General features: G+C 42.3%; 1 protein-coding gene across 2 annotated transcripts in view; it reads right to left on the bottom strand.

The window, feature by feature from the left end:
* The window catches only part of NSMAF (neutral sphingomyelinase activation associated factor), a 65,067-nt gene that overhangs the window by 27,328 nt on the left and 23,980 nt on the right, over positions 1-13,759 (bottom strand). For both annotated transcript variants that reach the window (XM_075920652.2, XM_075920653.2), the window contains exons 6-12: positions 11,437-11,487; positions 9,618-9,689; positions 9,121-9,168; positions 8,961-9,013; positions 8,268-8,397; positions 7,086-7,157; positions 5,886-5,994 (exon numbers count right to left, since the gene is read on the bottom strand). In XM_075920652.2, the coding sequence (XP_075776767.1) occupies positions 5,886-5,994; positions 7,086-7,157; positions 8,268-8,397; positions 8,961-9,013; positions 9,121-9,168; positions 9,618-9,689; positions 11,437-11,487 (535 nt within the window). The remainder of the gene's footprint in view (positions 1-5,885; positions 5,995-7,085; positions 7,158-8,267; positions 8,398-8,960; positions 9,014-9,120; positions 9,169-9,617; positions 9,690-11,436; positions 11,488-13,759) is intronic.

Below are 13,759 nucleotides of genomic sequence, written 5' to 3'. Positions count from 1 at the left end.
CCAATATATATCGGAAGGTTAGAACAGGTCATGCTGGTGGGGAGGAGTGATACTATACGTGAAAGAAAATGTAGAATAAAATGAAGTAAAAATCTTAAATGAACCAAAATGTTCCATAGAATCTCTATGGATAGTAATTTCTTGCTCCAATAATAAGAATATAGCAGTAGGGATATATTATCAACCACCTGATCAAGACAGTCATAGTGACTATGAAATGCTACGGGAGGTAAAATTTAACATCCCTTTCATGGTAAAAACACCTCAGCAGCCCAACACTGTAGCATTTAATTTCAGAAAGGGGAACCACACAAAAATGAGGAAATTAGTTAAACAGAAATTAAAAGATACAGTAACAAAAGTAATATCTCTGCAAGCTGAAAGGATAATTTTTAAAAACACCAAAATAGAGGCCCAACATAAATGTATACCCCAAATTAAAAAACACAGTAAGAGAACCAAAAATGTGCCACCATGTCTTAACAACCAAGTAAAAGAAGCAGTGGGAGAAAAAAAGACATTTTTTAAAAAGTGGAAGTCAAATCCAAGTGAGGAAAATAGAAAGGAGCATAAACTTTGTATAATTAAGTGTAAAAATATAACAAGAAAAGCCAAAAAGAAGTTGGAAGAACAACTAGCCAAAAACTCAAAAAGTAACAGAAAATGTTTTTTAAGTACAGGCAGTCCCCGAGTTACGCGGATCCGACTTATGTCTTCGGCAGACCAGGGAGAGGAAGCAAAGCGGCGGAACACGTGGGCAGCAGACAGCCCAGACGCGTCTGGGCTGTCCGCTGCCCGCGTGCTCCGCAGCTTTGCTCCCCGTTCCCCTGGTCTGCAGACCAGGGAGACGGGGAGCAAAGCAGAGCAAAGACGCGGAGCCTGAGGGGAGCAGGACAGCCATGGCGCGTCTGGGCTGTCCCGCTGCCCCCGTGCTGCGCGGCTTTGCTCCAGACGCCTGTGGTACAGCAGCTGGGGCGCTGCCGGTTAATCCCGTAGCGCCGCTCTGGGCGCTACTGGACCAAACTGGCAGCACCCCAGCTGCTCTGCCCCAGGCGTCCTGATTCAGCCACTGTTGGTCAGTTTCAGCAGCGGCTGAATCAGGACGCCTGGGGCAGAGCAGCTTGGGTGCTGCTGGGTTGGTCCAGTAGCGCCGAGGAGCGGCGCTACTGGAGCAACCCAGCAGCACCCAAGCTGCTCTGCCCCAGGTGTCCCCAAGTCAGCCGCTGCTGAAACTGACCAGAGCTGACTTCAGGAAGCCCGAGGCAGAGTTGCTCTGCCCCAGGCTTCCTGGAATCAGCCGCTGATCAGTTTCAGCAGCAGCTGACTTGGGGACGCCTGGGGTTCTTAAGTTGAATCTGTATGTAAGTCGGAACTGGCGTCCAGATTCAGCTGCTGTTGAAACTGATCAGTTTCAGCAGCGGCTGAATCTGGACGCCAGTTCCGACTTACATACAGATTCAACTTAAGAACAAACCTACAGTCCCTATCTTGTACGTAACCCGGGGACTGCCTGTACATCAGAAGCAGGAAGCCTGCTAAACAACCAGAGGGGCCCTTGGACAATCAAATGCTAAAGGAGCACTCAAAGATGATAACATCATTGCAGAGAAACTAAATGAATTCTGTGCTTCAGTCTTCATGGCTGAGGATACTGGGGAGATTCCCAAACCTGCGCCATTCTTTTTAGGTTACAAATCTAAGGAATTGTCTCAGACTGAGGTGTCATTAGAGGAGGTTTTGGAACGAGTTGATAAACTTAACAGAACCAGATGGCATTCACCCAAGAGTTCTGAAAGAACTCAAATGGGAAAATGCAGAACTCTTAACTGGTTTGTAACCTATCCTTTAAATCAGCTTCCATACCTAATGACTGGAAGATAGCTAATGTGACACCAATATTTAAAAAGGACTCTAGAGGTAATCCTGGCAATTACAGACCAGTAAGTCTAACATCAGTACCAGGCAAATTAGGTGAAACTATAGTAAAGAATAAAATTGTCAGACACATAGATGAACATTATTTGTTGGGGGAAGTCAATACGGTTTCTGTAAAGGGAAATCATGCCTTGCTAATCTGCTAGAGTTCTTTGAGGGGGTCAACAAATATGTGGACAAGGGGAATCCAGGAGATACTGTATACTTCCGGAAAGCCTTTGACAAGGTCCCTCACCAAAGGCTCTTAAGTAAAGTAAGTTGTCATGGAATAAGAGGGAAGGTCCTTTCATGGACGGATTATTGGTTAAAAGACAGGAAACAAAGGGCAGGAATAAATGGTAAGTTTTCAAAGTGGAGAGAGGTAACTATTGGGGTCCCCCCCAAAGGTCTGTCCTGGGACCAATCCTATTCAACTTATTTATAAATGATCTGGCGAAAGAGGTAAACAGTGAGGTAGCAAAATTTGAAGATGATACCAAACAGCTCAAGATAGTTAAGACCAAAGCAGACTGTGAAGAGTTTCAAAAAGATCTCACCAAACTAAGTGACTGGGCAACAAAATGGCAAATGGAATTAAATGTTGATAAATGTCAAGTAAAGCAAATTGGAAAAATAATCCCAACTATACAAACAATATGATGGGGATTAATTTGGCTACAACTATTCAAGAGAGAGATCTTGGCGTCACTGTGGACAGTTCTCTGAAAACATTCACTCAGTGTGCAGCAGCAGTCAAAAAGCAAATAGAATGTTAGGAATCATTAGAAAAGGGATAAAGAATAAGACAGAAAATATCTTATTGCCTCTATAAAACCATGGTACGCCCACATCTTGAATACTGCATACAGATATGGTCGCCTCGTCTCAAAAAAGATATATTGTCACTAGAAAAGGTTCAAAGAAGGGCAACAAAAATTATTAGGGGTTTGGAACAGGTCCTATATGTAGAGAGATTAAAAAGACTGGAATTTTTCATCCAGAGGAAACTAAGGGGGGATATGAGAGAGGTCTATAAATCATGACTGTTGTGGAAAAAGTGAATAAGGAAAAGTTATTTACTTATTCCCACAATATAAGAACTAGGGGTCACCAAATGAAATTAATAGGCAGCAGGTTTAACAAGAGGAAGTTTTTCTTCACTCAATGCACAGTCAATCTCTGGAACTCCTTGCAAGAGGATGTGGTGAAAGCTTGGACTTTAACAGGGTTCATAAAAGAGCCAGAAAAATTAATGGAGGTTAGGCCCATCAATGGCTATTATCTAGAATAGGTAGGAATGGTATCCCTAGCCTCTGTTTGTCTGAAAATGAATGACGGGAGGAATTACATGAGGATTACCTGTTGTGTTCCCTCCCTCTGGGGATCTGGTATTGACCACTGTCGGCAGACAGGATATTGGCCTCGATAGACTGGTGGTCTGACCCAGTATGGCCGTTCTTATGTTCTTATGTTGTTAACTCCGGCAGAAGACCCTTGAGATTCTGGACCATAGCTTACTAATGACATGTCTTCACTAGAGGGAAGATCAATGCTGCTGAGATCGATCTTCCAGAGTCAGATTTAGTGGGTCTAGTAAAGACCCTCTAAATCAAATTCAGAGGGCACCCCTGTCAGCGGCCGGTATTCCTCTTGCAAGGAATAAGGGAAATTAACGGGTGTGTCTGCTCCTGTCAGTCGCCTGCTGTAGGGATGACGGGGAAACTCTAATTAATTAAGGTATGTCGATTCCTGCAACATAATTAATATAACTGGAGTAGCATATCTTAATTCAACCTTCCCCATTAGCGTAGGCATGGCCTAAGGGGCAGGATTGTATGAAAGAAATTTGTTTTTCTAGACCCGTGGTCCCCAACACGGTGCCCGCGGGCGCCATGGCGCCCGCGGGGGCATTTCCATGCGCCCGCCAGGTGCTCGGGGCTGGCCTGGCACCGGGCACATGTCGGGGGGAGCGCCGGCCCCGGGCGCGCGGCACATGGCGGGGGGAGCGCCGGCCCCGGGAGCGTGGCGCATGGCGGGGGGAGCGCCGGCCCCGGGCATGCAGCTATGGGGGGGGTGGCGCCCCGGGCATGCGGCTATGGGGGGGGCCGCCCCCGGGGCACAAGTGTCCCCGCCCCCTGGCGCCCGGCGGGCGAACGGCCCCGCCCCCTGGCGCCCGGCAACCTTGAAAGGTTGGGGACCACTGTGCTAGACAATAACTAACAGTACCTGGTTAATATCTGTTAGTGAAATGTGGTCTTGCCTTTCTATGAATGTTCAATTTAACAAACAGGATGAAAATGAAGTACCAATATCACACAGAAAAAAGGAAATTATCCTGTACTTAATTTTCTTCAAAACCAAATACACAGTTCCAATGGAAATATGGATATGCAAGGCAGACTCTTAAAGAAAAGATGTCCTAAATTGGGAGACTATTCCCAGAATATGTTGCCATCTTCCTTAAATTACACTGGCTGCTTCTTGGATTATATTTGAGCATATCTAAGTACAGTAGACTTCCGGTGAGGAGCTGTGACGGGTCTGCCGGGACTTTCACTGCGTCCGGGGGGGAGGGGAGAAACAGGGGGAACGGCGCAGCGAGGGGAGAACACTCCGCCGTTTTGCAGGAAGGCAGGGGAAGCCCTGCAGAGCCGCCGGCAACAGGCCAGCTGGGGAAACCCAGCTGCCGGCCTGCAAATGGCAGTGGAGGAGAGGGGGCAAGAGCTAAGTCTCCAAACTCGCCCCGTTCCGGCTGCGCTCAGCCCTGCGCCGCCGCCAAGAGTTTCCGGGAGGGGAGCAAGCTCCTCATTCCTCAGACTGCAGTAGTTATCGCCGAGCAGGGGAGTTAAGGGCAGCACTACGGAACCAACCCGGCAGCACTCCAGCTGCTCTGCTCCACCGCTTCTCCAAGTCCGCTGCTCGTCAAGCAGTGGAGCAGAGCAGCTGGGGCGCTGCCAGGTTGGTCCCATAGCGTCGCCCTTCACCCCCCTGCTCGGCGAGAACTACTGCAGTCTGGGAGGTGGGGAGCCCTCCCCTCCCGGAAACTAGCGGCAGCGGCACGGGGCTGAGCGCAGCCGGAACGAGGCAAGTTCGGGGACTTAGCTCTTGCCCCCTCTCCTCCGCTGCCATTTGCAGGCAGGCAGCTGAGTTTCCCCAGCTGGCCTGTTGCCGGCGGCTGTGCGGGGCTTCCCCTGCCTTCCTGCAAAAAGGCGAAGGGTTCGCCCCTCGCCACGCTGTTTCCCGCCCACCCCCCGGACGCAGTGCGGGTCCCAGCAGACCTGTCTCAGCCCACCGCCGGAGTACCTCTCAAAAATGCATTCTCATTCCACAAATCTAGGTCTTCACAAAGTGAACTCCCTCTAACAATAGTGGCTCAGTCTAGTAACAAATACACTGTAGTTTTAATCCTACTGATGAATGTCTGACATTTTTCTCTTTCAAAAAACAAACAAACAAACAAACCCTGAAGAAGTCAGCAAAGAAGAAGAAAGATAAAAATCTTATGCAACTAGAAAGTACAGTTACAAAGATTGTCAAAGGCAACTTGGGGGAAAGGGTAGTGGATGGCAGGTCCTTTAACACTAGCAAAGATTAATTGCAAGTTTGTAGTTGGCTTCCTGAAACCAACTCCCAGCAAACCCCCACCAAAAATATTTTTTTTAGCTACTTATAAAGCAAGCATGATAATCTGTGGAGAGGGAGGCCTATATTAGCTCCTCCAGCACTGATATGTAGGAACTGGTTATTTTTCATACCTTCTCATTCTCCTTCCTCAGTAACCTTTATAGAAAGTTCAAGTGGCCTCTAAATGGACCACCATATGCCCTAAAGTCTACAGAATAATGGAGCTTTCCATCTATTAGAAAGATATATAATTGTGATCTACCCCTTTCCAACATCAAGACAACAGAGCCCACATATTCCCCATAATGGAAAGAAGCAGGACATTTAATAAATAAATGGTTTCAAACCTAGGTATGTTGCAATATAGAAATAGAGCTCATCTCGATCTTCAGAGTTGTAGAATTTTAAGTAGATGTCAGAACACAGGTCGTTTTCTGTGCAAAATACTTCTAGACCCTTCAAAATTAAAGGAGAAAAATTAAATATAGAAATTCAATGATAAGCCCTACTACCTATGTTTCTAACAGCAGATTTCAGTTAGCAATGTCCAAAACTTACGAGCAATCCATGTAATTAGTTTGTCGGTAGTTTTGCCTAAATTTTGGCGAATGTTTTACCTTTTGTAAAGATTTTTCTTCTCCTCAACTACATACACATGTACTTTCTTGGAATCATAAAGAAAAATATGTTGTCCAGAACTGATCCAAAGGAGACAATCTAACAATTTCATATACAATACACAGTACACACTTTAACTTTATAAAACATAGACTAATTATAACTCAGAAGTGAACCCCTTTGGATTCCTCCCTCATGTTTTGTTAAGACTAGAGTTTACTTTTACATTATGTTACAACTGAAACAAAAACACTGAACAGGTAAAACCAAGATCTCACTGCAGAATTCTTGCACCTCCCTTTTGCTACTGTTTCACATCGATCATTCAACACAACCCTATTTCCTTCTTGTACGTCAAGATTTTATATAATCTTTAGAACTCAAATTTATCAAACTGGCTATTTTGCAGAAAAATATGTAGTTTAAGAAATCATTAGGGATGTCAACGTACTCCAAATCTGGGCACTGTGAAGCCACTGAAGTTAAAATGTAAATCAAATTTACTTTATGGCAAACCAAAGAAAGTAAGTCTGTTTCTTTACTGCAAAAGAATCAGGAAAACCTGAGTGTACACTTGTTTCCATCTCACTGAATAATCAGCAAATTATGCAAATTCCTTTAAATGGCTTTTCAGCATAAAAACTGGACTAGGCTCCACGAACATCAAACAAATATTAATTTTTAAAAAGTAACCTTGTAAGATGCTTCTCGTGCCTTATACAGGTAGTTCCATTTATAATTTCTACTTTACTAAGAAAGCACAAATGGGGGAGGGGAGGGAACTGAGCTCTACTCTTAATTCATGCTGCTTAGAAAACAAGATGAAGAGTTATTTTGTTGGTACACACACAATTTTAGTGACTAGATTCAGACAAAGTGTGAAAGAAATTAGCAATATACGTAGCTAAAAGTAGACAACTCTAGCTCACCAATGGCATTAGACCATGTCTTCTTTTGTAGATACGACGGACACTGTGCATCATTATGTGAACTACTGGTTTCTGTAACATAAAATCAAGTCACACCCCAAAAGCATTAATACTCACAGGTCTTATACATGATATCAGTAACATTCAATGAAATGAAACAAGGGCTTTTTTGTTTGGGGACGTATGCTGCCATGAAGGTAAGATTCATCCTCTGCACTGGAGAAAAAACTACCCTGTTCTCTACAGAAATAGTTATTTTGTAAGAGGAATAATTACTTTCCTATTGGCAGCTATCCTGATTGAGATATAACTTTAGTGGCAACTCCATTCTTTAAAGTTCATTCTAAAAATTCTCAGACACTAGTCACACAACAGTAGAAGACAAAAATGGGGAAGTTGTCAGAATATGCAAAAGGATCCTTGCAGAGTAAGCCTGCTGGAAAAAATATTTGCTAGCTATGGCTACCACCTTATGGACAAAGATAAAATAGCATTTATTTTATGTAACTCAGCACTAGGTAGCAGTGGATCTGACTTTAAGCCATTACAAACACAAAGTGGTAATACTGCAGGAACAGATTTTTAAAATATTGTTTTAAAATAATTTTGTCCTACTGACAGAAACAGTCTCATGCATTATGAAGCAATCACTACTCAGTTTCATTTGCAACCCCTCCTAAAAAAAGTTTAGTAGGTCAGGAAGTGGAAAGGCCCCTCCTACATGTAGTTAACCTTGTTCCGTTTCATCCAGACACAAAATGTACTCAAACCTCCAGTATGTGTGGATAGTATTTCAGAATGATATCCTATAAACTGTAATTTGCATGAGCTATTCAGACAAGAAAAGTCTAGCATGCAATTTAATAATTGCTTTTAGGGCAGTAATCCAATTAAGACACATTTTTATTTGTTAGAGATTAAGAACTATGTTTTCATTTCAATGAAGCAGTCAAGATAAACTATCAGTCCTTAAGTTATGTTTAATTATGAACAGTCAATGCAGGAAAATTGTGGAAATCTGAATTTTTATTATTTTAATAAACACAATAAATTGCATTTGCATAGGTGCTTACCGTTCCAAAAAGAGGGATTTTATATGAGGCATAATCTAGAAAAATAAGTTATATATTGTACACAAAAGAGCAGGGTTGAGAAATCACTCATGAAATTTTATTTACTTACAGGATATCCATTAAGAGGCTGGAAATACAGGTTTTCATCAGTGATGCATACATGCCCTGGATTAGTCACCAGGGGTGTCACCATTTCTGCTTCACATTCCATATGCAAGGTTTCAGAAACACTTTGAAATCTGAGAAAAAAAGTAAACAAACACACACAAGAAACAAAGAAGTCATTTTATCTATTACTGGTTCCAGTTTCACTTTCAAAATGTTTCTACATACACATTACTGCATGTCTAAAGTAGGTATTTTGAAAAATGTACCAGAGCCGTCTTCTTCCTCCTCCCCCCACCATCCCTGCTAATCCAAAGTGGAAGCTGTTACACAGTCTCCATCACATTCTGCAGCAGCCATCATTTTAAAGCACTAGCATCTTCACAAGCACTCCTGCACATTTTATACTCTGTTCAGAAATGCCATATTTCTTCCAGAAATTTCCAGACAGGAAGTATAAAGATGTATAAAAAGGTAACAAATTTAATTCAATTTAAGTGGAGAATTTTCCATCCTCTCTGGTAAATGTAAGGTGATACTTCTCTTTGCATTATGACTCAGTATTGTAAGAGCTTCTAAATTAAAATACACAGGCTGTAGAAAACAAGATTTTCCTAAAAAGTGTAAACAAGCTAATTAGCTCAGTAAAGCTCTAATCAAGCTTGAACTTTGTAGTAAAAAATAATTAGAACCATACCTGTTTTTATCAAATGATGTTCTAGCCAAACGGGACTGCAATATAGCAGTTATCTAATGAAAAAAGATTAACATATTTTATGTTCCTAATTACAGTTAGATAATCACCATCACCATCATCATCATCATCATCAAGTCCTTAAACTATATCAGTGATTTACCATGGCAGCCTGATCTCCCATCTTGTCCAGGTGAGAGGCTCGGTTAAGCTATTAAAAAAGAAGTTAAAACAAATTAGCTACCACATAACTGTAGTATGAATATGCTTGAGGGCACTAAGCAGACTAGAACACTATTAACCAAGAAATTATGTGCATTAATTTTAAAAGAAGTTATTATGTAGATCTATTGTTCAAATTTGAAATAATTTTAATATCTGGTCTGTACAGAAAAGCACCATCAAGAAATAACAGTTTTCTAAGACAGCTGTACAAGGCAGATTTCAGAATAAGCATTATGTTCGATGAGTGTACCATAGCATGGGTGCTCCAAACAAATCAGTAGAACTGCCAGGTAAGTGTTATTCAAACTATTTGCTTAGAGAGTTAGTTTGAAGAAAGTTATTCAGACTATTTGCTTAGAGAGACCCTTTCTCCATCATATATTCTAAAGTAAGATGATGTGGTGGTAAGTTTGCAAAGCCGTCAAACAATTGTACCTGAAGTAGAGTCTGTATAACATCATCCGCCTTCCCAGCAACATCCAACTGAAAGAGGTATTCAGTTTTACCCTAACAAAAGACACAAGGTATGTTTAATACTGATGAAAGGACTATAATTAAACACAGTACCCAAAGACCATACACTTTTTAGCCGGATAGTGGCCACAGGCAGGAGTTGCTCTGGCTGGGCTGGAGCAGCCTCTCCCTGCAGCAGGGGAGGGAGGGCATTCCAGCCCAGTTGTGGGTAGGGGCTCACGCTACAGTCCCCCACTCCAACTCAGCCTCCTTTTATCGATTAACTGGTTAAACAATATGTTCAACCGATTAGCCAATTAAACAGGATTTTACATCCCTAATACACATAAGGTATCCCAGGAAAAAGTCCATCTTCCCAGTCTGAATGGGAAAGACAACAACTTGGGATATTCCGATTTGCTGGAGAGGGACTAAATAGAGAAGATGAGCGAGTTTCAAATGCATATGCAAAAGCTTAGCACCAGAGCAAAATACAGGTTGAACCTTTCTAGTCTGGCACTTTCAGATCAGGCAACATCCGTGGTTTGGGCATGAGTTTACTTAGCTGGATGCCTACTTATCCCAGATGTGGCCAAGTTTCCCGTGGTCCCATAAAGTTTATTTACAGCCACCAGTCCTGGCTCTCAGTGTTCTGAGTGGTTATTTAGCTCTAATTTACTCTTAAATGTCTTCTAAGAACTCAAGTGTTGGTAACGCTGCTAAACAATATTGACCTCCCATGGTTCGGCCAATTGTCTGGTTCAGCACCGGTTAGGTCCCGAAGGTGCTGAACCAGAGAGGTTCAACCTATAGTCAGATCAGTGTCTCAAATTATTAATCATCTAGGGATAAAATTGTTTTGGCAAGTGAGTCCTTGAAGCTATGGAGGAAACGCCAGGTTCTTGTTTTAACATGCAGCTATACAACTGCATCCCTTTCTGGTGTTATTTAGGATTCCATACAATTCACATAAATAAAGATTAATTAGAAACATAAAAGACAAGGACCACTCAGGAAAAATTCATTCCAATACCTAAAAGATAACAGACATGAACTGGATCAAAAAAGTTCCTCTCAACTAGTTAGGCTCCAATAAGTCTGAATTCTGGAACAAGAATTCAACCTTTTCCCTTCCAGCTCAATCCAGCTGGGTTTATTGTTGTCTAGGACATTTTCCTGTCAGTAAGGTTTGTTGTCTGTGCTGCCACCATAATGCTCATTAATCAGGGAAAAAGCAACAAGATCTTCACTCTTTCCCCCTAACTTTCAAGGGCGCTTATGTTTTAGGAATACAGTTAAGTTCTGAAGGGTGCAAGAGAGCATGTTGCTATTCATTATAAGAACAGGAATTTGTGGGCTGCGTTATCCTTAAAATCTTGTTCCTACTTAAGACAGACTGTCTCGAGCAATATAAACAATTCATGTGCCTGTTCACTCTTTTCCAGTAACTTATGTTGGTATTTGAGCGCTTATGTTCTTTCACAACAAATTTATAAAAGCTGGCTTCTTTGTACTGCATTTTCTTTCATTTGCCTTTTCTTGATCTGGTTTAACCTAGCAACTAAAAAGTTTTTATATGCATCCAAATTTTGTTTCAATTCTAAGCCATGGCAGCCTTAGACTTTTGACAAAGACACCTCTTTTGACAAAGACACCATTGATTGTACAGTACGCACTGTACTTATTACAAGTATTTTGCATTTACCTCAAACCTCAGATGACAATTAAATAAATATTGCTATTTCAGGAACATATATAAAATCCTTAGATAGTTAAAAAACATGAAAAAATGTCTACTTACTCTTTCAGTTTTATAGGGTGCAATAATGTTTTGCTCTTTAATGAGAAAAGCCTGAAAAAAAGGATAAAAGATCATTTAGCTAGAATATGCTTTGATAATGAATTCTCCATGAATTACATCGTTTGGTGACAGTGCATGGTTAAAGTATGTGCACTCATGTGTATGTGGAGGTCTGTACAGGGAAGAGAGATCTTCCATTAAATGGGGGTGAAAGCAAAACTGGATTGACAAGTGATAAAGGGGTAGGAATATATGAATTGTCAAGAATGGCCCACCTGGTTATCCTGTTGCCAAAATGATCAATACCAGATGCTTCAGAGCAAGGAGCAAGATATTGAGAAGTGAACAAATATGCAACTACCTTTCGTAGGGAAAATAGCTTCCTAAATTCCATTTAGAAGTTGGTTTATATCAGGCCTGCACAACTCGGAAAGCGGCGAGGGACATATTACTCCAAAGAAAACAGCTACGGGCCGCAAGTAGGGTTGCCAGATGCTCTCCCAATACCGAACACACGGGCTAAAAATTTTGTCGAGGGGAGAAAAAAAAAAAAAAAAAAAACCTACGCATGTTGGGCATACAAAAAAAAACCTGCACTACCCAGCTTCAGCATGCAACCACAGGAGGCTCCACCAGGCTTATGTCCAGTGCCCAACCAGAAATTCTGAAAATACTGGACATTGCACATGTCTGATATTTTCTGAATATTTTTACTGGGCAGAGAGTGCAAATACTGGACTGTCCAGTAGAAAACCGGACACTTGGCAACCCTAGCCGCAAGGGTGGGGAGGGGGTGGAAATAATACTTTATTAAGGATTTTTCAATTAAATTAGGCCTGCACAACATACGGCTCCCAATGTCCTTATCCTTTCCTCTCCCAGCATCACTCTGTCCCCCCTCCCACTGACACCTCCCCTCCTGCCCTTTTCCTCATTGTCTCCACTTGGCCCCCTGGCATTTGTCTCTCCTGCACCCTGTCCCTTGGTGCCTTCCCCTTTCTCCTGACCTGCTCCCCTCCCCTCAGCACAAGCCCCTTTCCCTCCCTTACCTGGCTTCTGCCTTCCAGTTTGCGGGGCTGCCAGAGCCTTTTTGAAACTGGCGGTCGCCAGCTGTGACATCACGATGCCACATCATGCCAGCGTCCTGGCGTCTGTCGGCACCCTGCCCACTGGCGCTCACCATAGCGGCACGCAGGCAGCCCGGCAGCAAGAATTGCCGCACTTCCCCCGCCCCAGCGGCGCTCCACTCCTCCGCCCAGCCGGCGGATCGGATGGGCTGCGTCACCTGTAGTCATCACAGGCTGCACAGTGAGGCATGTTGTGCAGGCCTGGTTTATGCCATGAGGGCTTGCTCTATCTCTCCTTAAACTTTGCAGCTTTTGCTTTGTTTTTTAATCCTATAAAACTAGTCTTGGCAGAATTAATTTTTTACAGGGTGGTTTTTCAAAAAAACTTCCCCTGAATCTAGACTGCTGCCACATTCTTTCAAAAGTAAATCGAAAGAACACGGCAGTTTTTTCAACCTCATAAAACGAGGTTTTCCGCGGAAGAAAGCCTTTTTTTGAAAGTGCTTTTTTGAAAAAAGGCGCTATGTAATGCAAACTGTGCTTTTTCAAAAGAGAGCATCCAGACTCTCTTTCAAAAAAGCAGCTCACTTTTTCAAAAGTACTTTAAAAAAGACAGTAAACTCCTATTAAGCAAGACAGAAACAGGACTGCACTCCTTCTCTTGGAGGCCATGTCTAGATTACATTCCTCATTCGAAAGAGAAATGTAAATGAGGCAAATCGAAAGTGCAAATGAAGTGCGGGATAGTTAAATATTTAATTTGCATCTGAGTGCTTTTTCAAAAAAGGGTTTTTCAAAAGTGAAAGCACAGTCTAGACAGGGTTCTTTCGAAAAAAACAACACCTTTTTCGACAGAATCTGTACTTCTAAAAAAATTAGTATGGGTTCTTTCGAAAAAGGGTTTTTTTTCCCCAAAAGAACCCCATCTAGACCAGTCAGAGGTGTGCCGTGGAGAACAATAGAATTCAAAAGGGTCAGGTGCGGTGACCCCCCCCCCCTTTTTTTTTTCCTTAACAAAAAGCCTTTGGTGTTCCCCATTAAAAAAAATATTGTTTGGTGTTCCCTGGTCATAAAAAGTTTAAGAAACGCTGATCTAAACTGTGCTTTTACTTTCGAAAAACCCTTTCAAAAAAAAGCTTAGACATGAATATGCAAATGAAGTGCAGGATATTTAAATCCACACTTCATTTGCACTTTCGATTTGCCTCATTTACATCCCTCTTTCGAAAGAGGAATGTAGTTTAGACATGCCCTGA

The sequence above is a fragment of the Pelodiscus sinensis genome, chromosome 2, assembly GCF_052426305.1.
Source record: "Pelodiscus sinensis isolate ZL-2025 chromosome 2, ASM5242630v1, whole genome shotgun sequence".
In the NCBI taxonomy this organism is placed as follows: Eukaryota; Metazoa; Chordata; order Testudines; family Trionychidae; genus Pelodiscus; species Pelodiscus sinensis.
Note: the sequence above shows the minus strand (reverse complement) of the source record. Positions and strands in the feature narration are given on the sequence as shown.